At 45.0% G+C, this 27,600-nt stretch overlaps 1 protein-coding gene across 4 annotated transcripts in view; it reads left to right on the top strand.

The window, feature by feature from the left end:
* Nucleotides 1–4,520: 4,520 nt before the first annotated feature.
* phldb1b (pleckstrin homology-like domain, family B, member 1b) overlaps nucleotides 4,521–27,600 on the top strand; it is a 116,659-nt gene continuing 93,579 nt past the window's right edge. Inside the window, exon 1 of one of the 4 annotated variants that reach the window (XM_085380105.1) lies at nucleotides 4,521–4,706. In XM_085380105.1, coding sequence (XP_085236231.1) covers nucleotides 4,683–4,706 — 24 coding nt within the window. In that variant the 5' untranslated portion in view covers nucleotides 4,521–4,682. Of the gene's footprint in view, nucleotides 4,707–15,814; nucleotides 15,834–18,279; nucleotides 18,408–21,677; nucleotides 21,787–27,600 lie in introns of those variants that run through there. The other 3 variants (XM_085380111.1, XM_085380120.1, XM_085380109.1) reach the window with 3 other exon arrangements.

Raw genomic sequence — 27,600 nt, forward strand, 5'->3', positions numbered from 1 at the left:
GTCTGACTTGGGTTTTTGTTTCAGTGGGCCTGTCATAATTAGGTCGTTGTGTGAAGAAGAAATCGTGTTTGTCCTGTTTGTGTTGTAGTGCTCACTGCGTTGGTTACTGTGTGAAACAGAAATAGCCAGCACGCCTGTTATTATCAACAATCAGATTAACCACACCCACTCAGTCTGCTGGCATTTGAGGCGTTTTTCTCCTGATGACCAATGTTTGCCTCTAAGCCCCCAGCTGCTCTGATCCCACAGGACTTCACTCATCAGGATCATGAGTGGGGGTCACAGCAGCTTCTGCGTGGCTTTTTTATTGAGTGGTTGTTACTGTTCCTATCAGCTGGAGGCAGCATCAACAACACATTTTCACCCGGAGCGCTGCTGCTCACTGGATCTTCTCTCTTGTAGAGCTGGTTGTGTGGGAACATCCCAGTAGATGAGTAGTTTGAGACCAGGCTGCCTGGCTCCAGCAGCTGTGCCGTCAATCTCCTCATTCTGATGCTCAGTGTGAACTTCAGCAGGTCATGTGTCCTCACACGCTCCTCGCCTGTGCAAAGGAGAGACAACATTATATACATTGAATAAAATAAAACAATCTGGAAATTTGACGTTGTGCGAGTGGGTGTTAAAGAGTCGAGTGCTGTGGTGAAGGTGAGAAGCGTCAGGCTGGGGTGTGTTAAGAACGAGTCCTGTCTCGGTCACTTATGCAGGGGGGTTCTGGTTTAGGAGGGATGGCCTGAGCATAGAAGCTCCTCTTCAGCCTCTGTTTTTGCCCAGATGGTGTGGAACCTTCTGCCTGATTGCAGAAGCTGGAACAGTTCACTGCTGGGATGGGACGGGTCCTTCAGTATCTGAGCTGCTCTGGTCCAGCATCTCCTCGTGCAGATGTCCTGTAGGGAGGGGGAGCAGCCCTGCAGCAGCGTTCTGCTGTACGGGTCACTCTCTGAAGAGCTTTTTTGTCCTTGACACAGCTGTTTCCATACCAGGATGTGATGTTCTGTGTGAGGATGCTCTCCACAGCACCTGCATAGAAAGTCCTGAGGATCACTGGAGAGAACCTGAACTTCTTCAGTTGTCGGAGATGATACAGGCGCTGCCTAGCCTTCTTGGACTGGACCTGAATGTAGGCAGACCATGTCAGGTCTGAGGAGATGTGGACATCTGTGCACCCTCTCCACTGGAGCTCCACTGATGATAATGGGCTTGTGGTCTCTGTGCTGACTCCTCCTGAAGTCCACCACCAGCTCCTTGTTCTTGCCAACGTTCAGTTGGAGGCGGTTATCCTGGCACCACGATGCCAGATTCTTCACTTCCTCCATGTAGGCCGCCTCATTGTTGTTAGAGATGGCGCCCAACATCACCGTGTCATCAGCAAACTTCACAGTGGTGTTGGAGCCGTGGCCAATATAATTATTAAAACTAATGATTGATGGTAAAGATCCAGAGCATGGCCTGTACAGTGACGCATCACACAGCCTGCAAATGTGTTTGTGCTTCAACAATGGTTTAAAAGTTGAATGCAGCAGTTGTATTTGTAAGTGAGCACAAATCATCTGCAGCACTGGGCCGAGTCTACGAGGTTCTGTGTAAGATTCTGTTATATTAGCACGAGAGGTGGTTTCTTTAAAACAAACCTGATTCTTTTCTGCTTTGCTCATTTTTCTCCTGATCAGGCCTTTGTTTGTAAATGTACATGTAAGCCAACACAAGTCAGTTTGTGTGTAGAAAACAGATTTACAGGCTGAGCGTATCATGGATGGCCAGCATGTTTCCTCCACTGAGATGTATTAAAAGCTCTGGAAACATCGATACAGTTTCCCTCAGTGGTCCAAGGAACGGTGAAGCAAAGTAAAACTGCCACATTACAGGATGTTCATGCAAAGCTGAGAGCCGGTACTGCCACCAGACTCCACTAAAGTCTGTCCATCGCAGAACTCTGAGTCCAGCAGACACACTGATGCTGTGTTTGGATCATATGTTTGTCCTTAAAAACCTTTACAGATGGAAACGTGCCCGCTAAGTTTCAGGAGCTCGTTCTGCGTCTGACTGCGTTGTGTTGACAGACGAAGATGAACAGCTGTGAAGATGAATGATATGCAATGATACAGAAGAGCTGAGTACGTGGTTTTATTCTGTCTGCCAAACTGCTTTAGATTCAGTGGCCCCCTTTAAGCTTAAGCAAGTTAAAGCCAAATCTGAACCCTGGCTGAATGAAGACACCCGGGCTGCCAGAAGAAAGTGCAGGAGAGCTGAACGTAAATGGAAGAAGGATCAACTTCAGGTGTCATACCAAATGTTACAAGATTACTGGAATTCTTACCAGAAAACTGTAAAAGATGCTAAGAGGAAACATTTCGCTACTATTATTCAGGCAAATTGTCGTAAGCCTCATGTCTTATTTAAGACTATTGACATGGTCCTTCATGCTCCACAGACTGTTGGTGTCGAGTCTTCTCAGGAAATTTGTGAAAACTTCCTGCACTTTTTTATTGATAAAGTGCTATCTGTCAAAGCGCAGACTTCCCAGTCCGTTCTCGACCCTTCTACCCCTGTCCCTAGTTCTGCTGTCTTTGACAGGTTCGAGCCAGTTTCCTTGCTCTGCCTGCAGGAGTTGGTTGCTCACATGAAGCCCTCAGGTTCCCCTTATGATGCTCTCCCTCCTCGATTTTTCAAAGAGGTTTTTCTCACTATAGCATCAGCTGTACAATCCATTGTAAATAGTAGTCTGTCCTCTGGTGTTGTACCTGTCAATCTCAAACATGCAGTGATTCAGCCTCTACTCAAAAAACCTGCTCTTGATCCTGATATTATTGCGAATTACAGACCTATTTCCAAACTGCCTTTTATCTCAAAGATTCTTGAAAAGGTAGTTTACAAGCAATTAATGTCCTTCCTAGAAGAACACGGTATTTTAGAAGTTTTCCAATCTGGTTTTAAAGCTTTACATAGTACTGAATCTGCCCTTTTAAGAGTTTTTAATGATGTGTTTTTGGCAAATGACTCAGGTGACTGTGTTATTATCGTGCTGTTAGATTTAACTGCTGCTTTTGATACAGTGGATCATAATATTTTAATTTCCCATTTAGAGCAGTTGGTGGGTATGCGGAGTGCCGCACTGCAGTGGCTCAGATCCTATTTGGCAGAGCGAACTTTCTCTGTGAAACTCGGGGAGTTTGTATCCTCTACTGCTTCTCTTCAATGTGGGGTTCCACAGGGTTCAGTTTTAGGCCCGCTTCTTTTCTCTCTATATCTCCTACCCCTTGGGTCTATTTTCAGGAAACATGGGATTTCTTTCCACTGCTACGCCGATGACTCCCAGATTTATTTCCCACTTAAAAAGATAAATGGCTTCTCAGTAGACCCGCTGCTCAGATGCCTTGATGAAATAAGAACTTGGATGGCTTTGAACTTTTTACATTTTAATGAACAGAAAACAGAAGTGATGGTTTTTGGTGGCGCTTCTGAGGCCACTATTATAGATCTTGGTTCACTGGCACAGTATGTTAAACCAGTCATCACTAATCTGGGAGTTAAAATAGAGGCAAATCTTAAACTTGAAAGCCAGGTCAGAGCTGTTGTAAGATCTAGCTTTTTTCATTTGAGGGAATTAGCCAAAATAAAGCCTATCTTATCGAAACAGCATTTTGAGACAGTAATCCATGCCTTTGTTACTTCTAGGCTGGATTATTGTAACGCACTTTATTTTGGGGTTAGTGATGCGTCCATTAGGCGCCTGCAGGTTGTGCAAAATGCTGCAGCACGTCTTTTAACTGGAACAAAAAAGTTTGAGCACATTACCCCTATTTTAATTTCACTCCACTGGCTACCTGTACATTTTAGGATTGTTTTTAAAATTCTCTTATTTGCTTTTAAATCTCTTAATGGCCTGGCCCCCCCCTACCTCTCGGAGCTACTACAACCATATACACCTGCCCGTTCCCTTAGGTCCGCCAATCAGCAACTCCTTAAGGTACCGAAAACTAAGTATAAACTTAAAGGTGATCGTGCTTTTGCTGTAGCTGCTCCAAAGTTGTGGAATGATCTGCCCTTGCATGTTAGGCAGGCCTCTTCTCTCTCTGAATTTAAAAGTCTTCTTAAAACATATTTATTCGCTGAAGCCTTTGGCATTGATTAGAGGGGTTGACTCAATTTGTTTTAACATGTTTCAATTTATTGTATCTATTTATTTTATCGTATCTCATTTTTATTTTCTTTACGTATGCTATTAACATGTACAGCACTTTGTGAAACTCTGGTTTTATGTTAAAGTGCTTTAGAAATAAAGTTGGTATGGTATGGTATGGTATGAAGTCTGATGTTGAGCTGCTGTGGGCAGCAGATGGGTAAATGTTGGGGAGTGGGGCGGTGTTTGAGAGAGCTTACCACCCGCCTTATTTAGCCTGTGGGGCATTGTTGGGGGGCGGGGGTGTTAATAGTGGCCCTCCAGTCATTAGGAGGAGGGTGTGTCTGTTTTCCGAGTGAATGAGCTGATAAGCTCTGCAGAAGGTTTGAGGGGAGAGCAGCACTGCTGTCTGTGGCGTGTTAAACACAGCCGGCAGACGGACGCCTCGCTGCAGAGCACGCTGGGATTCTTTTTGGATCTTCTGGCTGGAGTTTCGGTGGATTTTCCTGAATGGAGGCTGGAATTCTCTAACCCTTAGTTTCGTTTAATTTCACTTGGAGTAACGATGCTCAAGAAAGTACGATTCAAGGTAGGAGACTCCTGCAGTTTGTATGTTTCGGTTAAAGCTCGTTGAGGCTTTGTGCAAATACTTTCTTCTTCTTGAATAATTGATACATGACTGTTTACATATCTAGATATTTGTCATGGACACAACCTGCTCCCAGTCTTCACATTCTTCCAACTTAATCTGTTCCTGCGTCAGGTTTAAACATTTCTCTGCTGGGAGCTCTTCTGCCTCACAGGAAACCACGAGCTTAACTTTCCAAGTTTATTTGGCCATCTTAACAGCCACCATGTTGCACAGGGTTAGGGGTTGCAAATATTATAGCAAAGAGCCGCACAGAGAAAGAGCGGCGTTCACAGAAAACTCCTGAGTAAGAAAGACAGCAGAGCCTGACATCAAAGATCATAATGGTCTTTATGAAGCTCAGTCCATCGCCTTGTGTCCACATCCCCCTGAGCCACACAGAGGAACTCCTCATCCGCAGGCTTTGTGTCCCTTTCAAGAGAGCCTGCGACTGAGCCGACCTGTGCAGGGCCTCTGGTGGCTCTTCATCAGCAGCGGCAGCGCAGGCTGCAGTTCCGTCTGTGTGGTGGTGACATGGAGGTGATAATTACAGCACAGGGACGGGAACAGGAGGAGCTGCAGCCGCTGGCTGTCACCCGCTTTTAATACGAAGGTGTAAACAAATCGCATCAGTGTTTGCCATGAGCGCTGTGCTTCTCAAGACTCACTGAAGGCACACCTGTAATCAAACAGCCTCCGCAGAGTCTGAAACCTTCTTCATTTTCTTTGCTTTGAGCCACCAGGTGAATCCACCAGTGTGCAGCCTGTGGATCCAGCACGTCACCTGCACGTTTTTATTTATGTTCTTTCAAAGGCCGTCACCGCTGTGCATAAAATCCAACAAATACAATCAGCTCTTTCAAACTGGCCAAGTTTCTCTCAGACGCGATGTTTGGCCTCCTCTTTGGCTCACTTGGCACTGCATTAGAATTAGGCAACTTCCCCGACACCATGACACCGTCGGGCCGAGAGCTGCTGGCAGGCAGGCCTTTCACAGTGCTACCACTTTCTCTCTTCTTTGGCTGGTGGGTCGTCTCCCCTGGTGGTTACGATTTGATGAGGAAATGAGCAAATACAAAGTAGTGCGAAAACTATTGTCGTTGTCACCAGAGCCTCGCAGAGCTGGAATATTATAGTTCAGGAATCTGCGAACCTGGAAAACCAACTAAAATAAATCTCCTTAGTTTGGTAAAAACTCTATTCATCAGTACATGATTATTAAAACTCTGGATGTCGACAATTCAAGCACACCCGGTCCCGTCTGGTCTCAGACCCTCAGAGCGCCTGGAGGAGGCAGAGCAGCTCATTGCTAATCAGGCTGGTGGTTTGATCCCTGCTGCTCTGGTCTGCATGTCCAAGTATCCTTGGGTACGATACTAAACCCTGAGTTGCTCACACTGCATTCATTAGAGGCACTGGTACTCTGGATGCTGAAGCCCTAAAAGTGTGGCATAAGAATCTTTGTTTTTATTGTAATACCTGTGCTGAGTGTCCTACCTCTGACACATGCTGTCCATACAGTCACAGTCACATGACTGAAACGAATAAAAACTAAACAGACAATAAACTAAATTCTAACAGAGAACGACTCATCTTTCAACAACTGGACTGAATCAAAGGTCAGGATGAAACTCCCTTCTTCTCCTTCATGTATGACCTCAGTCAACAGTCCGCCGATGCAACATGAACATCTTCATTTTGTTGCTAACACATGAACACGCAGTGGCCATGAGTGTTCTCCCTCACATCCACACTTTGTCTCATCGGGCTTCAAAAACAGAGCTAGACAACGGAGAAAATGTCCAGCGTGAGGCTGGGACTCCACTAACCAACAGGTGGAGTCAAAGGCGTTCCCTCTCCTCTGGTCCACAGAGGTGCAGGTGGATGTTACGTTAGCATTGTGAGGTAACCTGCAGTAGCTTACATCAGAATAATCTCTGAGCCAAATGAAAACACACCGGCCTGGTGTGTCTTTCCACATTTTCACTTACTTCACTGCAAGCAGGTCCTGGGTTTGAAGCCACCCCCTGGGTCTGTGTGGACTTGGTGGGGTTAGTTAGTGATTCTTAGTTGCACACGGGTGTACGGTCTCTTATTTCTTGTTTTCTGTGTTATATTCTGTACTTTTGTGTGACTCTGCATGCTCCATCTGCCCGTCTTTGCTGCTGGAACACACGAATGTCCCCAATGAGGGACAATGAAGGATATTTCTGTTCTATTGGCACGTAATTGGCTTGTGGGGATAGGTTAATTGGATAATCCAAATTGTCACTAGGTGTGAATGTGCGAATGAATGTGAGTGCGAATGGTTGTCTGTCCCTGTGTGTTGGCCCTGCGACAGACTGGCGACCTGTCCAGGGTGTACCCCGCCTCTCGCCCTATGACAGCTGGGATGGGCTCCAGTGCCCCCCGCGACCCTGAAAAGGATAAGCGGAAGCGAATGGATGGATGGATGGATGGATGGATGGATGGCACGTAATATCAGAATTATTTCAGAAAAAGAAACTTATGGGGGTAAATATTATCAGCCCCCTGACACACACACTGATTGCTGATTGTCACAAAGGAAAATCAGGATATGGATATATGACGTTATGACAAGTTTTCCAAGTTCCAAAAACTGGAGTGAGAAGGATCATCAAGAAATTCAAAGAGAGCTGAAAGTACTGAACAAACTACTGAGAGATGGGTTTAAAGACCCCAGAAGACAGGAGTGAATGACTTCGCCAAGTTGGGAATTGTAGTCTCAAAGAAGAAAATCACAAAAACCCTAAACGGGAATAGACTGACAATTAGAGCTGGGCGATATGAGATTTTTTCATATCACGATATGTTTTTTTCATTTCAGGCGATAACGATATCTATCACGATATAAGCCAAATAACTATATTTGTAAGATTTAAATGTGCCGTTGCTCACAAGTAAAATGTGAAATAATCAGCAGCTTGTTTTTATTTAAATATTTATTTCCCATAATAAGTTCAACAGGGTAGATGTACTTAAGGAACATGAGACTTTTTCAGATAAATAAAGGCAAATATTGCAAACTACACAAAAGGCAGCCGCTAAAGCGTTTAAGTTTCAAAATAGAACAAACGAAACAGACTAAATTGTCAATTCCACTTAGAAACAAAATATTAATTCTAAAAATAAATCTTAGTTTGTTTTACAGAAGAACAGACAAAACTGACTAACTTTTGTCAATATCAAATAAACTGAGAACTAAAAGGAAATTCTCAATCTCTCCTTGTTGTATAGCTGAGCTTTTCAAACAGTTTTAACAGTTACTTTAGTCTGACAAAAGCCGAATGACGAATTAGCGCTTCCAGTCAGACACTGAGGCTACGTCCACACGTACACGGGTATTTTTGAAAACTGAGATTTTCCGTTTTCGTTTTAAAAATAATCCCGTCCACACATAAAGGCAGAAATGAAGGAAAACGCTGCTATGAACATGCCAAAGCAGCAGGTGGCGCTAGATTCCTAACCGTGCAGAAATGTTGGCCAATCAGAAGTCTAGAAGCCTCGGTGGGAAAAAGTAAACAAAGCTGGGGCATAGAAGCAGAACCGAGTCGTATGTGTGGAGGGACAGTAACTGTGTGTATATGTAAGCATTTAAACACTACAGAGAGTAGAATTAACAGTATTGTAGAAATTCATTTCACCGAAACAATAACGTGGCGCACAGTGTGACGCATGCACCAGTTTATTGTATTTCCAGACTTGCTTTCGGCACATTTACAGTGCACGCTACTCTGTTTTTTGTCAGACTTGAAATAGCCGAAATACCTTCACACTACGGAGCTTCTCTGGCTCTTCCGTTCGACAATCTCTCCGGCATTGGAACCATCATCTGTTTTCTCTTCGGTCACGCTCGGTTGATTTTTCTAGTCGGCACACTCATTTCCTCCATTACGCGCTGGCTGCTTCCCAAACAAACACACGTGCGGCTTGGCACTTGTGCTGTACGTAACAAGTCACGCGACGTGACGCTGCGGCTGTGATTGGTTCGGCTCTGCGCTACTTCATTTGGATCGGCTGACCTTTTTTTTTTTTTTTTTTTTTTGAGGACAAGAGCGGCGAGGTCTATCGCGATAGCTTAATTTTTCTATCGAGTAAAAGTTATATCGCGATACATATCGTTATCGTTCTATCGCCCAGCTCTACTGACAAACTGGGAATCTCATCAAGATGAAAGGAATCAAAATATGTGAAGGCAGCAAAACTGGGTCTGAGTCATTGCTCTGGCCCCAAACATGTGGCACTCCTGGTGAAGAACTTCGTCTAGAGGTCCAAAGTGAACGTTACTGTGTGGGCTCCACAAAGCGCTCCTATTGAAGATCTGTGGGGTGAACAGAAGAGCACGTCCATGTCAGGAAATCTAGAGAAGCTTGAGAGATTTGCCAAAGTAGAATGGGCAGGGATTGCCATCAGAGGAGCAAATCATTTATTTCCATCTTTTGGTATTTGTGAAATAATTTTGTTTCTGTTCTGTGTGGGTTAAAAGTGTGGAGAGCCACCGTGGCTAATATGTGTGCTTGTCCCACACTTCTTCCTTTCTTTGTGGTTTCAACCGGTCAGCATCAAAGCAGAGCTTCGTCCACAATCTGTTGTTCCACTGCAACGGACCCATGAGGTGCCTGAGCAGTCAGCTAGCATTAGCCAAGAATCCAAGGATTTGGCTAATGAAATAAGAAACTGGCACCAGGACTGGCCAACAGCAAATCTGACTTGATGATATGTTTTATTTATTTAATATAGATTTCTTGAATAAATAAAACTCTTCCAGAATAAATACTCCCCCCAGACTGATCGGGTTGATCCTGGACAAATCTAATTATGATGATGCAGGCTGTGTTGCTGTGTTTCATTGGATTGTAGCTTCATGGTGCTGTTCTTCTACAGTTGTTATTTTATGTCTCATATTTGTGTCTTCCCTTGTGATTCATGTTTGACTTCTTCGAGGGTATTGAGGGGGATTTGTGGTTGTATCATTGTGTTATTTCAGGTGTCTTTGTGCTCGTGTTACTCACTAATTCCATCATGGCTGGTTGCTTTGCAGCCCCTGTTCCTGGCATCAAGGCTATAGTGCATGTTTTTGTAGCACCACCTCTATGGTAACCTGTGAGCACATAAATCTGTGTGTAACCTCCGAGTCATGCTTTGCCATGACCTTTGTATGACCAGGAAGCATTCGTCTTTGACTTACACAGAGCCGTTTGCACTGAGTAAAGTATTTCACCGACTGTGACACATTGGATGAATTCCGTGTCCACGTGTGAAACGTGCTCGCTGCGACTCTTCAAACAGCTCGGTGAACCCGTGCTGCTCTTTGTTTCCTCGCCACCTCTTCCTCGTGGAATTTGTCACCTTTCAGCTTGAATCAAAGTGTGGATCCAAAGTGTTTTGTTGTTACATTTAACTGACTTCTTAATACTTTTCATTCTAACAGTAACAAGTTTCTGTCTTGAAAACTGAAAGAATATTTTAATAAACAAAGAGCCTGCAATAAAAGGGAGAAACCCCAGCAGTAACATGTGCCCTGTGAGCAAACACTTGGAGACAGTGGGAAGGAAAAACTTCCTTTTGACAGAAAGAAGCCTCCAACAGAACCAGTTATTATGTGGGCACATATTTGCATGGCAGCTCCACAGGTAGAGTTTGTCATAATGATGCTTTGATTTTGATGTGTGACTTGTGTTTGCATTGATCATATTGCGTTGGGTTCTGCACATCACTGCAATGCAGAGCTGCTCGCGTACACCTGAGTGCTTTTTTCTTTAACACTCAGTGTCGGAGACAAACTGTGGGTTCAGTATTTTACCCAAAGATACTTGGAAACCTACTGAAGGGATCGAACCACCAATCGATGACCTGCGCTACCTCGCTGAGGTACAGCCATCCCCAAGTAATGGTAACTAATTTATCTGAAGCTGTTCACATAATACACTCGGACCTGCCCGTACTCTTGCATTAGTATCTGAAAACAGGGCAGATATTAAGGATAGAAAGGAAAATTCACTGTAAAAATGTGAAGTGGTGTAAAACACTTATGAGACACGTCGGAGTAGAAACGAGCAGACCCACTGGTGCAATGTGAAAATCTAAATCCCATTTATTTCCTTTATGACTCTGCGCTCCAGTTTGTATGCGCCTCTGCTGGCAGAGCTTCAGCGTCCATGAGAGGCACTAGATGGCGCTGATGCTCTGCCGTTCCTCTCTGCCTCGGAACGACAGAAAGGGAAAACGGCTGAAGCCAGATTCTCAGCAATCACACATGTTTCAAAGGAACCAGTGCTCGCTATCGTCACACGGGAACATGTCGGCTCTGACAGACAGAGCATGACATGAGAACCGACGTGGACGTTATTGTCACTCAGCGATAGTGTTGTTCAATCAAACGTTCCAGCAGCGGCACATTGTGGCCCCGGGCTTCAGGGGCAACACGAGTCTGATTCGCCGCCCGTCAGCTGCGAGCACATCCTGGCAAAAAGCGATGACCCATTTCCATCACATCTTTACATTCCTCCTCCTCTGCCGGCCCTGCTATTTGAATTTAGACCCGGTCGATGGTGTAAGAGGAGACGTCCGACCTTTTTGCTCAGCGAGTCAGACGCTCCCTTTGTCTCAAAGGATCGAGTCGGCGCCCATCGAGGCCTTTGATGTTCATAATGAGCGATTCCCTCAGCTCAGCCCCGCAGCGCTGTGCTGTATGTTTCTGTAAAGGATGTGAATGGGTGTGCGTGGGTGCTGGTGCAGTGGGAGGGGAGCAAACATGTTCTTCATTAAAGATGAAAGGAGAGGGAGCTTTTACTGTCTCAGACATTTATGCCAAGTGTGAGGACGTGTGTGTTTACAGAAAGGAGAAATTGACCTCTGACCCCCGCACTCATTCGTAGTTACCTACAGGCTCATCCACACAGGGTACCTGGATTCATGTGTGGAGTGGATGTGACTCAGTGCCACACTGGGCGCATATTCACTGGGGTGGACATTTTCTCAGGTCCTCAAGCTTTTATTTTAAGCTCATATATCCAATCACTCCACTACATTTAGTGAGCACATGCAGCTTTTTACCATTAACATTTGTGGGGGCAAAAGAAGCACAAGCTTCTGTCAGTGAGGGACGATTATCTGGCGCCCGTACAGTTTGCTATGTGGTTGATATGCAGTATTTAGAGACCATCCAAAACTGCAGTTCTAGCATTGCTGGATATTTATTTACAATTTACTGGTTACATAACAAAATTAGCTGTCAAAGTAATCCAGTTACTTTGGAGAAACTGTTACAGTAATGTTGAGTTACCAGAAAGAAACAGCCTTTAGCAATTAGCTTGCACATGATGGGGGGTGTAGGCTACCGTACCAAGCTTATTCGACGCTGGCAGCGTTAGCTACAAGCTAGCTAGTGTTGTGAACAGTGCTGTGGAGCGGTGTTTAGTTTGCAACAGCTCGTTCAAAATGTGAAGAGCTCCTTACCAGCTTATTAACTCAGTAAATGCATAGTTACATTTTTAAAGTAATACTTCAGCAGTGTAACAACCATCCACTCAGGGTTTGTTGACGAGTCATAGTTCAGTTTAAATTATTTCATGATGAGCTGCAGCACAAGAAGCACGAAACAATCATACAAACAGTGAAATGACTAAAAATGTTTTTTAAAATAAATATTTTAACTAGGATTTAATATAATTAGTTTAATTTCTGCACCTTTGGCCCTCTGTGGCGCACATGAAGGCGACACTGTCGTGGTTTTGGGTCTTGTGTAATCATTGTTGTATTCCTAGAGTGACTTATATGTATTTATACTTCCTCGTTCAGTTTTCTTACATTTATGAGCTTTCTGATTTTTGTGATTGTTGTGGTTCTGGTTTAGTTCCCTTTAGTGTTTCCCTGTGTTTTGTTCTCAGTGAGTCGTGTGGATCTCAGTCTGGTTGTCATCGTCGTTGTCTCTGAGTTCTGTCTTTAGCGTCCTTTTAGTCAGTCAGTTAGACTTAGTTTCGTCCGTTATCTTCTCCCATGTTTACTGATCTTTACCTTATTGACAAGCTCGTGCGTCCTTGTCTCAGTCTTGGTATTTGTGCTACTTCCTGTCTTACTTTGATAGTCGTTGTGTTCTCATTACGTCTGATTTGTTCCTGCTGTGTTTCCACTTCCCTGATCGCCCCTCAGTGTGTGTCTCCTGGTTCCTAGTGTTGTCCCAGGTTTTCATGATTAGTTCCTCGTTCAGTTCGCTGTTCTTATTTTTGTTCTGTTTCCCAATCAGCCAGGATAAACGGCTCACCTTTGCCTCCATACGATCTGCTGGCCGCAGGTCTTGACCTACACTGCCACACAGACTGTTGTTTCATGCTAGGTAGCCTAAAGCTAATGTCTACATACCATGTCAAAGGACAGTACTACCAACTAGGAATGTTGGCTAGCTGATTACAGCCAAGACAGATGTCTAGTAAAAAAGGCTTGTGAAGCCACCTGCAGCGCTACAGCCTGAGAAAAGGCGTATGTGCACTGTTACAGCATTGCCACAGCTGATAATGCGAGTGTGTGATGGTAGTGGGAGTCGGCGCTAAGCTGGTTTCCAAAACAGAGTATGAGACAAATGGGGAGTTTTGATAGCCGAGCATTTCAGTGCTGATTATCGGCCCGTGTCGATAGATCACAGCTGTGTGTCTGCGAGACGATTTCCCAGCAGCTGCCAGAGCCATATCAGCATTTCTTTGGATAAACATGTTGAATGTGCTCTGCAACAGCCAGGCGGACAGATTTGGGCTGATAGTGTGCTTTATACAAATCATGATAAATCCCACACGGCCTCGCAGCAATGTTAGGCATGTGCACTTTGTCATATAATTCAAAATGAAGCTTTCTCCGGACGCAGACATGCAGGCAAGTGTATTCACACACGATAGAATAGAATAGAATTCAACTTTATTGTCATTGCACATGCACAGGTACAGGGCAACGAAATGCAGTTTGCATCCATCCAGAAGTGCTTTAGTGATATAGATATATTACAATATATATTAGCAATAATATAGATATGTGAGTATATTACAGAAATGGGTCTATTATGGTATGTTATAATGTACACGGTATGAAGTATGTTGTGAATATTCTATAACTATAAGTATGTACAGGCTGTAGTGAGTACAAGCTATGAACAGGCTATGAACAGGATATAAATATGAAAAACTATACAGAATATGAAATAAATAACTTTACAGAATCTGAGATATACAGCTATACAGAAATGGGAACTATGCAAGTTGTAAACAGTTGTAGGATTAAAAATTATCGAATGTACAGAATGATTATTTACACAGAGCTATACAGTAGTGCAGTTAAGATAAGTGAGGGTGTAGATAGTTTCTGGATGGATGGATGCAGTGGTTCAGGCTGGAATTGAAGTGAAATTTATTTTGGTCAACAACAACAACACAGATGATCATTTTACATAAAAGTACTCAATCAATTCAGTGCACACGTCCAAATCAGCAGTTTGCTGAGAGACGCAGCAGCTGTAGATGACAGCCTGCAGGGGTTCTGCTCTACAAACAACATGCTGTCACTGATTGTCTTCATTAAGGTGAGTCAGTTTCACACTGTTGGCACAACAAGCACAGCTCAGAGCCCACTGCACTCACATCTTTCCATACTGTGCATTTACATCCTACATGTGTTGATTCTGTGCCAGGACATTAAAACAGCTGAGAGCATACGGCGTCCCTCAGTCTGACCATCGTTGGTTTTTCTTATTTGCTTGCTTATTTCAGTTTTTCTTGTTTGTAAATGATCTGTTTCACTTTCATTCATTTCACTGTTAGTTTTATTATTATAACACAGGCGGTGTTTGGGAGGGGCAAACCAAACAAGCTGGGTGATCTAATCGAACACAGCACCACCATGAAGACGACTGGCACATTTAACAAAGACTCAGTCTGTGGACATTCACTGCATCCCTGCTTCCTTCACATTTGGTTCAAGTTAGCTAGAATAACTGGTGACCCACCGAAGAACATGTAAGAGTGAAAAACAGTCGTGAGTTAAAGGATGACAGGGTGAGGAGGTTATTTATGGATCAGTGATCATGGGGAATTCCTCAGATGCCGTTTGTATTCCTAGAGCCCAAATCCTGGTGTTTGGAGTCTTTGATGTGTCTTTGAAGTGATCCCACCAGTTTGGCAGCGGATGCTTTAGACCTTCTCAGGTTCGCTGCTACACGTTTCTGAGGTACTTTCCCCAATTTTGAATAGTTAAAGCTAGCTGGTGAGGCCGGCGTTACCTAAAGGCACGCTTTCTTTTTCTTTTCTGCCCGTTTACTGTTGGGTCCAAATCAGTCCAATATACTGACAAGTGAGACGGAGTGTAAATGACTCGTCTTCCCTGGATTCTGCTCATTGTTGTGCTGAACAAACTGGACCAGAGCGCCGCTCTCACAGGCACAAACCTGTGCTCGGAGAGGCTGTGTTTACAGTGGAAGAGAATGAATGGCTGTTCTGTAGTGAACAGCTGCCTGCTCACTGTAGTCCACTCAGGACTGCAGCGTGTTTACCTCCGAGTCAGGTTTCATTTCTCTGCAGCTCAGGAACAAAACTGCATCGCTTCACCCAGAAGAAGGAGCGCCTTGTGTCGCTGTTTGGGGCGCGGCTGGGAGGAGGGGCAAGCTCAGGGGGTGAGGGTGCGCGCGTGTGCGTGTGCGTCTGTGTGTGTGTCTGTGTGTGAGAGAGAAAATGAAAGAGTGACCATGTGATTCAGGAGGGGGCGAGAGGGCGGAGACAAACAGGCAGACAGTGTGTGTCAGCAGAGTGTTTGGCACATGGCTTTAGCCCAGTGTGTGTAATGACAGCCACAGAGTGTGTGTGTGCGTCTCTGTCTTTGTGTGTGTGTGTGTGCATCAAGGAGACACAGTGAGTGAGAGACCCTGATGAAAGGAGAGAGAGCAGCTTCCTGTGTGCATCCTGCTCACGTTCTTTGTTTGTGGCTTTTTTGTTTTTCGGGGTTTTTGTCACACCATCAGCGACATGTTTGTTTAGACCTGTGGTTTCACTGGACCCTCCCACTGCACAGACCCTCCCACATCTGCATCAGGTAAATTCAACATGAGCACTAACATTGGAGCAGAGGGAAGCAGAACATGGTGCAAACGTGGTGACGGACTTCACGGCGTGTGAGCTCATGTGGTTATTGTGACGTCACACGTCTACAGTAAGTCGGAGCTGCAGTCTTGCTAACTGGATCAATTCTGAACCAAATGGCGCTCCAGGTGTGTTTGTGATAGTCGAGCGGTGGCGTCGCTCCAGTGAGAGGCGGTTCATCAGCTCTCTGTGGTTTCAGTATTTCTTAGAGAAGGGGCTGTTCATATTTCTTGGCAACACCAGAGCGACATTTGGTAACATTTTCCAGCTGTGCGCCTCACACTGACGTTACTATCAGTGACGAAAATAAATGAGGTACTGTATGACATCATCTTATGAAAACACTTCTCATAAGTACCTGGCTACTCGTTTGTACTGGAAGACATCCATATGAGATTTTATAACCCAGTAACAGAGACACTGATGCTGAGCCTGCTGCAGCTGCTCCCTTCAGATTTGGTCTTTGTCCTGCCTGCACGGTTAGTGTCTGTGATACAGACTCAACAGGCCGAGCTTGGCGGTGGGACCTGTTCTCTGCAAAGCCTGAGCCAAACAAGCAGCGCTGGCTGACATGTTGCACTTACACTAATCCAGATGTGAATGTGCTGCATTCAGAGCTGCTCTGCTCCATCAAATGACTGTGTGCATGTGAAAGGGTGCCTTGTAGTGACACAGAGTATGTGACCAGACGGAGCATCTTCTCATCAGCACCGTGCACTGACTGCTGGTTTTTATTTTTCTCAGGCCACTAACACTCTGTGGTAGGGAGCAGGTGGACGAGACTGGGGAAGTGGAGGCATGCTCTGGAAGAATGACAGTCAACAGAAGCGAGACAGAAAGGTGAACGCACATGGAGTAGATAGTGAAGATGGATGAGATGAAATACCTGGGGTCAACCATCCACAGTAACGGAGAGTGCACAAGACAGGTGAGGAAGAGAGAGCGTGGAGGTGAAGTTCAGGGCAGCAGATGGCAGTGAGACCTGCTGTTCGGTTTGGAGACGGTAGCACTGACAAAGACACAGAAGGCTCACGTTGTTGCTGCGAGTGAGCAGAAGAGATGTGTGTATATATATATATATTATCGTTTTAAAGCCTGGATCTGCTGGAGCAAACAGTCAGCCGTGCTGGTGTGTGGCCAGTTCAACGACGCACATCTGGACCTGGAGAAAAGTCCTGTTTGTCTCCAGCTTTGCCTCTGAAATCTGACACACACATTTTTGCACTTTTGTAACTCGAGCACATTTTTATTTTATTGATTTATCTTTAATGAAATGAGTTGAATTCCCCTCTGTCAAAGTTGGTGCCTCTCGCGATCATATGGTCTGCCTCCACCTGCTCCCCACTCTCACCACAGATCGCAGGGACTCATGCATGACCCCATCTGCTGACCTGTCCATCATCACTGCAAATAAGGAGTTCAGAGCCATCTGTTATTCCTACTGCACGACTTCACTGTGTCACTGCCCTCAGCCATGTCCTGCAGCAGCCTCACATCCTTCTCTGACACTCCTGACCTCCTCCTGCAGAAGCACAGTTCCTCTCTTGGTTTCTTTCACAGACACAGTGAAGCTCAGCGTCTCAAGGCTAATTCATGAGAGTAACTGTTGGATTACTACTTGCTAATGTAATAGCTAAAGGACCCAATTCTGGCTGATCAGATGTGTAGATTAAAACAAAAAAATAGCACATATGCAACTTTAACCGGATGCAAATGCAGCTTTCTGTGTTTGATCCCATGCATATATATTTGCAGCTTCAAACAGCCACAGATACATTTGATCCTTTCATCCTGTGACTCTCAGGATTTAGTTTCACAGCAATCACCTGCTCACATAGCCAACCAGGCGACATGTTTACTGAAAAAAGTGGACTCTATACTTATACTTTAGTGCCAAAGCTAGCTAACATTAGCCAGAATAGGCTACTGATCCTACCACAGGCTAGACATCCTGTACTGAGCTCAGGAAATGTAACTAAACTGAACATCAGGCGTCTTTTCACAGAGTGAAACACACAGTGTCGAGTCAATACTGTGTCCAGCCAGTTAGTGTCTTAGCACAAAGTTGCAGTTGTACCTGCAGGAGCCTGGGCCTGTGAGAGGCAGCTGTCTCTGAAACATTGGCTGCTTTATGGACCAAAGGGGAGAGAGAGACGCATACAGGCTGTGCTGTTGTCAAACCCATCAGAGCTGGAACGCAGCTTTCTGGGTGCCTGGCAGAAGAAACGGCAGCGCGGGGTTCCCACACTGCAGCAACTCTCCAGCTAGTGATAATAAATCCTTTGTTATGTGAGCTCATTCTGTGGAGAGCATAATCAGGCCAGGACAGAGGCACTCTATCCACCCCCAAACATCCACCCAGTCCCATTCTCATACCGATTTCAGCCGTGTTGGACCTGAACACGCTCCTGGAGCTCTACTCTTGCTGACAGCGATACTCCTGACCTCAAACGTGATCGGTGTTGGATTTATTTTCTTTGTTTTGTGGAAGGAGACGACTGTGCTGGGCATTCACCAGCAGAGGACGGTAACAGCCTTATAATTCATACAAATTATACTGTCTCGTGGCAACTCAGTGCAAGACCCCGTGTGAGTAGATTAATGAATGCTGCCTGTTGTGGGTTACAGATTTGGAGCAGTGATGAGAGCATCCGTTACATTCAGGCCGTTAGCATCAGAGCGCTCCTCAGTGGGAAGCTTCTTGAGTGTAATCGACCTCAGTCCGATTTATAGAGCCTGTGTTAGCAGTTAGCATCATCTGTGTGTGTCGATTACCTGGCGATCGTGTCCAGGTGTTTCAGACACGCTGCACAATCACAGAAACAATACAAAGCTCACGCTTTTGTTTCTGATTTCAGGAATTTGCTGACATTTGTGAGGCAATAACTGTTAGTAACAATAACTGTTACTCAGTAACAGTTATTGTTACTCAGTAACAGTTATTGTTACTCAGTAACAGTTACTCAGTAACAGTTATTGTTACTCAGTAACAGTTACTCAGTAACAGTTATTGTTACTGAGTAACAGTAACAATAACTGTTACTGAGTAACAATAACTGTTACTCAGTAACAGTTATTGTTACTCAGTAACAGTTACTCAGTAACAGTTATTGTTACTGAGTAACAGTAACAATAACTGTTACTGAGTAACAATAACTGTTACTCAGTAACAGTAACAGTTATTGTTACTCAGTAACAGTTACTCAGTAACAGTTATTGTTACTGAGTAACTGTTACTGAGTAACAATAACTGTTACTCAGTAACTGTTACTGAGTAACTGTTACTGAGTAACAATAACTGTTACTGTTACTCAGTAACAGTTATTGTTACTGAGTAACAGTTATTGTTACTGTTACTCAGTAACAGTTATTGTTACTGAGTAACAGTAACAATAACTGTTACTGAGTAACAATAACTGTTACTGAGTAACAGTTATTGTTACTCAGTAACAGTTACTCAGTAACAGTTACTGAGTAACAGTTATTGTTACTCAGTAACTGTTACTGTTACTGAGTAACAGCTACTGTTACTCAGTAACAGTAACAGTTACTGAGTAACAATAACTGTTACTGAGTAACAGTAACTATAACTGTTACTCTCTCACCGAGGGATTTAAAAAGTACATCAGAGGAGTCAACCACACTGAACCGGCCAATGGCAGTAGATATGACGAGCAGTTTACATCACAGGTTTCTGGAGGGGTTTGTGGTAATGGCGCATCTACAGCATGGTTTAAACCCCCTGGGACAGTATAAACTGACTGAGATGCATCTGCTCAGATTAAACTGAAGGCCTAAAAATAACGTTTAGGGGAACGCAGGCGCCTCTCCGAGTAGTCTTTAGCCCTAAAACACAGTGAGTTACAACAGCTGTAAAAAAGCAAATAACAACAAAACAAATCAGAAAGAGAAAAATGTGAAATTAAGCTGAAAACAGAAAGTTCCAGGGTGCTGAGCTCACGGGCTGAGCAGGCTAAAGCAGCAGTCCCAGCGTGACTCGAACCACGACTTCCTGCGTGACACACCTGTGCCACCAACATCAACCTCCTGAGGCAGGCTCTGTGTTTACTTCTGTAAACCAGGACTGTCATCTTCAGATCAGTTAAAGTACCTTTGATCAAACCGCCCATCGTAACAGGTAATCGTACAGTGTGATGCTATCGGCACTGACAGGAAGTAGTGTGGAGGAAGCTGCGTCTTTATTCCAGAGTTAGTGGCGAGTTGAGTAAAGTTCCACCATGTGTGACCATTAAGCTACGTGTGGTTGATGTATGTTGAATGTGACATGTGGAAGAAACGCAGGGGAACGATGTTTTCGAGAGTCAACAGAACTGCCATTTACAACAAATGCTTCTGAAAAACATAGGTGTCTTAATAGTGTTTGTATGTGTAACCAAGTTTCATTCAGATTAGTCGCAGCCATGACGGAGGAGGTAGGGTCCAGTTACACACATACACACCTACGACGCCCGGGTAAGATCCAGGTTGTAGTCGAATCGAATGACCCCGTAAAGGTCAGCGTTTTGACCCACCACAGTGGAACCTGCACCGGCCTTTCAGTTTAACATGATGGACTGTCCGACAGAGCAGTCGGCAGAGGTTACGCCCACAGCTCGGTGATCTGCTGTTTGTGCACGCAGCCTGCGATACGACCTCTGCAAATTTCCCTTTCTTTCTCTCCTCCCTTCATTGTCTTTTGTCTTTTGTGTGCGGCGTGCCTGCAGGCCAGCAGCTCATCCCAAAACAAAGAATGATCACTCTCAGCCCGCTCGCCTCACTTCAGCTTCCTCTCTCTTCTCTTACCTCTCGCTCTGATGCTCGCACGCTCAGACGTGAACAGATTTTGTTGGTTTCTAATATAATTATTTCTCCTGACCAGCTGGGAGAAACATGCTGCAGCTGTAACCCACGCGTGCAGTTTTCCCACAGGGGTTACCATGGCAACAAAGGATTTTTGGCCACTGTCTGACACAGATGAGCTCGTGGCGCTCCTCTCTTTCACCTGCCTATGTGAGGCTCTCTGATGCTGAAGGGTGTGTCTGAGATCTCAACATGAAACTTTAATGTGAAAGCAGTGAGGAGAATAAACAGGACGTACGCGTGCGGTTTAAAAATGTCCATATCTGCTTTTTATAGGCAGGTGGAGTCCGAGCCGTCGCTCTTCTCTTTTAGACATTAGCTGATGCTAGTGCATGAGTTAGGACTGGACTGAGTTTCAGATGTGTTGATAATCTCTGCACACAGGTGTAAAATGTACAATCAACAGTTGTGTTAGCTGTCATACCTGCAGAGCAGCCAGCGTTTGCACGCCACAGTGTGAAAGGAGGCTTTCTGTTCATGTTACAGGTGAGATTAGACGTGAGAGGCTGAAGCAAAACTCCTTTAAGAACACGTTTAAAGAAATGTCTCATTGCTTCATGCAGGACAGAAAGTCCTTTGTTTTAATCTAATATGTGAGGAGGGAAGAAAGTGCACAGAGAACGTGTGCATTCATTAGCACATTATCCATGTTTTCCACTGAGTGACTGAGGGGCGTCCAGTCAGTGTTTCCAGAGCGTCTCACAGTGAGCGGGGCTGCAGGACTGAACAATACAGACACAGAGCTGTTTGGCTGTGTGTGAGCTCGTCTGCTCTTTGGATCAGTTTCCATGACTCAAAGGGATATCCCACACCGCCTCCAGACCCCCACTCCTGCTCGCTGCCCTTCCTTTCCCTCCCCACCCTACCCCAGCCTCCACCCCCTCAGTGTCACTCCCTCCTTTCATAGTTTACCACCAACAATGTTCTTCGCTCACAGTGAGCCTGGTGGAGGACTTTTCAAGACGCGGCTCCCGGATGGATTTGAAGCTTTGTTTTGAGTGAGCATGTGAAGGACAGCATCGAAGACAAAAGCGAGGGAGGGAAGGGTGAGTGACACTGCAAATGTATGCGTGTTGAAGTGACTGGCAGCGGGACGGACACATGGTGTGGCGTTTGTCTGGTGACGAACGGGAAGATGTCTGGACCTGCTCCTAAAGATGGTGGTGCTTCTGGGTCGGCCTTCAGACATTAAGGCTTTTTGTTTGTGAGGCTGTGATGTCGGTGTCATGTAGACTGTTTATTAGATGCTCCAGAAAAACTGAGCCAGGAGTGCAATACCATAGTCGTTTGATTACTGATGCATTACTGTGTAAGCTGCCTTTAAAAGTAAAATTATTACCTGCAGTAATATTTAGATTACATTAGTATTTGATTACTTGATGCACATTTTATTTGTACAGTGTTACTATACAAAGTAAGTCATCAGATCCACGTAGGTCTTGTTAGCATAAAGTACTGGAGTACTGCCACTGACCCTGCCTCATCCTTCATTCAGACTCTAGTGGGGTCTATGATTAATAAAATGAACATGGTGAGCATGTCAGTGGTTACCTGTCCAGAGTGTTACCTGGCTCTCGCCCCATGGCAGCTGGGATAGGCTCCGGCCCTTCTGTGACCCTGAGTCAGATAAGCTGATGGATGGGCTGTTTTCACACACACTTCTGTGTAACCATGCCAACCATCCATTGGCCCCAGCCCGACTGTGACTCCACCAACATGTTGGTCGTTCCGATACAGCAGCACTGAAATAACAAGCAATGGGAAGATGCCTAAAATCAACAAACTTGTGGTGCTTTAAACAAACAGCTTTAAGTCTCACAGCCACACATACGTGGTTCTGCTCCGTGTTTTGTGCTCCACTGAGCGTGTGCGACCCTCGGTGTGCGTCGTCCAGCGCGCTGCAGCAGGCGGCGGCGCTCTCGATCCTCTTCCTGAGGATTACTGCGGTTCAAAGGGCCTCTTTGTCCCCACAAGCCTGGAATGCCTGTCTTTGGGAAACACTGAGCCAAGAGTCAGCAGAGCCACTGAGCAAAGGAATACCACGCTGATCTTCCCCCTGCGCCCCTCTTCTCCTCCACCTTGGACATGAGCGCTCCAGCTGGGGCGATCGTGGCTCAAGAGTTAGGAGTTCGTCTTGTAATCGGAAGGTTGCCGGTTCGAGCCCGGCTCGGACAGTCCCGGTTGTTGTGTCCTTGGGCAAGACACTTCACCCGTTGCCTACTGGTGGTGGTCAGAGGGCCCGGTGGCGCCAGTGTCCGGCAGCCTCGCCTCTGTCAGTGCGCCCCAGGGTGGCTGTGGCTACAATGTAGCTGCCATCACCAGTGTGTGAATGTGTGTGTGAATGGGTGGATGACTGGATGTGTAAAGCGCTTTGGGGTCCTTAGGGACGAGTAAAGCGCTATATAAATACAGGCCATTTACCATTTTACTTTCTGATACCTGACTCGAGATACTCAGGTATCAGAGCTAAAAAGGATCCTGATCACAGAGCATCTGAGTGTAAAAGATGTTTACTAGAATAAATATGATCAAAACTAAGAAATATCTTACGATGTTTTAACTATACTCTACTACTGCATTAAAACCTTTGCTGGGCAGCAGAAGTCTGTGTTAATATGAAGGAGAGGAGCATCCTGTTCTGTTAATTATTATTAGGACTCTAATGTGGCTAAAATCACATTTCCAAAAGGTTGATTCTGACGTTTTCAGTTCGGACAAACGTTTCATCATCATCCAGCTGACTGCAGGTTTCTCCAGTCTTATAAACAGGACATTTACACAATAACTGAAACCAGCCCACTGAAGGAACGATGGGCTGGGAGGTCAGCTTATGATCATTAAGATGCAAATTGGCATTGATCAACAACCATTGATCATTGATCAATGGTCCAAAAAGTCAGAATGGTCCAAGACGTCACCTGGATGAGTGACGTCTTGGACCAGTAACTATAACTATCCAGATGAACAGAATCAACCATTTGGGATTTGCTTACCTGGATGATTGAGCGTGCAGCAGGATATTTGAACTGGTTATGTTAGTCAACCAGTTTCAATCTGTGCATTGATTTGGTGGGAAGAAACAGACTAAAAGTCACTAAAGCAAGCAGAAGAAATGATGAAAACAGTGAAGGTAAGCTTGTCACATTGCACACATGTTGATCCAGCCACACTCAGCAGAGGCCTTCACTGTCATATAATGTCATTTAATGACCGCTGGCTGTGTGACGCAGGCTGTTCGTGTAGGGCTAAACTGTAGAAATCAGGAGTTCGTGGAAAAGCCCGTCTCTGTCAGTCACCAGCTGTTTGTGTTGAGTGAAGCAGGCATGCATGGCTACTCTCTCCTGGTAATTCAAACAGCTTCCAAAGCTGAGAATTTCTCATTGTCTTAAATGCTGAAAATGGAAGCTTTTTCTTGCTGTGGAGTTACAGGAACATGCCCGTGGGAAACCTAAAGAAGAGTGTACCTAAAGAAACGGCACCTCAGTAATTTGTTATTCCAATGCTGTGACTGTGAGGACCACAGATTAAGAGCTATTTTTGTACTCCTTCAGCCAATCCCTGAGCCTTGTTGCCCTAAATGGAAGACGTTCTCTCCTCGTTTCGGTTGTTTCACTGAAACTTTCAGCTCTCTGAACCTTTCCAGCATCCGGTGCAGTATTCCTGTACAACTCGCAAGCAAGTGGAAAATATGAGCCGACAAACTCGGTGGGACAATGGCAATGAATCAACAACTTACTGCAGCAAACACAAGGGCGCTTTTCAAAGAAGTAAAAAATGTGTTGTTTTGCAGTTGCTTCCACTCGTACGTTGGAGTAAAGCAGCAGCCAGAGACACTGAGTCATCTGTGCTGTGGGTCCAGCTCTGCACCTTAGTCAGAGCTGCCTTTTAGCAGCGCTGGATCAGTGGTTTGGATAATGACAACACGGATGCCCTGAGGTATCATCGCTGCTGTCACTGGAGATGTGCACGTGATAATGACAGCCCTCTGATCCTCACAGCTGCTGAGATGCAGTTTCACACTTTGATGACAAACACAGTTTTTCATGTCTGCTGTTTGTTCGGTGTAACCAGCAATCATCTGCAGTCACCTGAGCATCAGGCTGTGCAACACCGTCAGCTGGTACAATGGTGTTCGTGCCAAAGGGCACGCTGGTAGATGCACGATGACATAAAGACCCTGTTTGTGCATCCAGGTGTCTCGTGCTTTTTTTAATGGACACGATCCCCAAAACCCTTTGCGGTTGTCAGTCTCGGGCTCTTCAGCTTCACTGTGGACATCGAGCTGCTCAGAAACACGTGAGCAGCCTCATGTTGTGGATCCTTCATATTCCTGTGACTGAAGTTTGGTTTTAGGCTGAGAACAACTTAACCCTGATTCCACATCTCCATCGTTTTTCTGTTAGCCTAGCCGCAGCTAGCTATAGCATGAACACGCGTTCATTTTTTGCTTGTCCCACTTGTCCCACCGGGGCAGCAGCCATAGCGTCACCTTTATTGGTTTGTTTTCTTTGGGAATGACGGAGGATTTAGAGCCGCCGCACTACGTCAGACTCTTTCACTTTGCCCTCATCTTCTACCACTTGTGTGTGTGTCTGCGTGTGTTCTTACCGCTCTGTGGTAACACACGACAGCTGGTGTGTTTAGCTGCCTGCTGATGATGGCGTCCCTCCAGCAAGCAGCGTTTCATGCCAGAATAATAAATCTGTGTTTACGCACGCTATCAGACTACAAGGGCTACAGCAGGATCTCAGTGTGCAGAGATTTACATTTTAATATGTGTGGCGCTTGGCTTGGTTTTATCTGTGGAACAATATCATTTAGACCAAAAATGGGACGTGCCATTGGCCAAGCGATAAATATGAATGATCTTTATTCTGCAAAAAAAAAATCAGCCCTGGAGCGTTGTTGTTTTCGATTCATTGATTTGAACAACACTGGGCTGTGAAGCCAGTTTCTCACACATTTGGTTTCCAAACCAAATCTTATTTTAAAAAACAAACAAATCTGCTGCTGTACCAGTGAAAGGACACCGAGGAGCTTGTCTAAGCAGATTAAGTTTTGCTTAGGATAACTGAGCCTCATGTTTACAATAAAAACACTGAAAAAGCAACGACTCTGTTTCCACAAACTGAAGTGCATTTGCTGTGGCCTCTTGGGGGCACTGGAACAACCTGTGAGACAATTTATTTTCTAAATTATTTTCAGATATAATAAACAGTCATCAGTTTAAATATATTTATGACACTTGGGGCAGAGCTTAGCCAACAGTGACTCAAAGATGAGATTTCTGTGGTTACGTTATCGACCAAAGTGAAAAATAACGACAGAAGACGTATCTGCCACAGGTCGGGCAGAAACTGTGCTCATAAACGAAGCAAGTGTTATTCACTTTGCAGTCACACATTATGTCATCTAACTCTAGAGAAACAGCTGAATATAATTCTACCTGAGGCTGTGCTGATTATAAATGAGCTAACATTACCCACACATCGACTGTGGCCAACACTGTGCTGAAATCTCTGCTCTGTAGGAAACAGTTGGTCCACTACTTTAAGAAGTACCTTGAAGGCCTCGGTTCAACTTTCATGTTGGAGCCGTTTCTCAGCCACGACTAGAAGCCTACAGAAACTGCCAGCAGCAGATTCTCGACGTCAAAATATTGGTTGAGTAACATTAAAATGTATTTGGAGCGCGGATGAATGTAAGACTGATATTCACTCTTCTGTCAGCCGTGCTCTGGCCCATCACTGAATGCTCTCCTAAGTGCCTTTGCATGAGGCTTTTTCACCACTACGTAAAGACCACCAGCTACTTGTTGTCACTGGGCCAGTACAGGAGGGCAGAGCCGTGGATTAAAAACCCAAGAAAAAGTCCAACAAGGAAAAACCCCACAAACAGAAAGGGATAAAAACAGCTGATCCCAGGGTAAGAAAGGCAGCTCCTGGAGGAGCAGAACCAGGACAGGACTGTTTATACACAATCGGAGGGGAGGGAGGCACAAGTGAAAGGAGTTAAAATGCCAAAGGACAATCAGACGATGACAGAGACAGTAAAACTAACACTCAGAAGAAAACTAAGCAAACACCAACAGGAAGACGAGAGAGAACTCAAACTGCTGCCAATAAAAAGCATCCAAAGATAAGAGAATAATAAAGAAATGAAAACAAGGAAAAACAGAACAACACTTTGTGAATTTTCATTTGTGTGAATGAACCAAGAATCCAGAAACAAGTAAACAACCTTCAGGCTCAGAAACTCTGCACCCACACGGGTGTAATCTGTACTTTGGTTTTCAGACGTGTGCAGCAGAAGGCCGTAATTCCAGTGTGAGCATAAGAGGAAAAACAAAAGCATCGTTACCACGTGGAGGCAGTTTGATCCCTGTTACCCCTGCAGCGGCTCTTCCAAACAGCTCCAACCAAATTATAACAAACTTTCATATTTGAGGTCAGACTGGTCCCACAGCAGAGGCTAACCCCGACCTTGGCCTGTGCCACCAACAGGAAGTGGACCTTGGCTTGTCTCGCTGTACAGGAAGTCTACATATAGTGACACTCAGACAGCAGAACCAAGCGTCTCTGTGTATTTTTGTCTTCCTCTATCTTCCACACGCTTCCTGCTGCTGATGTCTTTAAACTCCTTCGTCATGCCCTTCATCACAAACACTGCTTTACTTGTTCAGAAGTAAAGCTTGGACAGTCGCGGAGATCATTTTAATGCAGAGCAGCTCTTTTTGTTAGTCTGTTTGAATAAACCACCAAAGTTCATTACTTTTATTGTCTGCATCACCAAAAGTGTCGTATTTTTAAGGAGTGTAAACTGAGCTGGTGTTTCAGCCTTTGTGTTGTTTGGTGGCTCCA

Source organism: Rhamphochromis longiceps, linkage group LG14, assembly GCF_057381845.1.
Source record: "Rhamphochromis longiceps isolate RC_006_pf linkage group LG14, R_longiceps_female_GT1.1, whole genome shotgun sequence".
NCBI lineage: Eukaryota > Metazoa > Chordata > Actinopteri > Cichliformes > Cichlidae > Rhamphochromis > Rhamphochromis longiceps.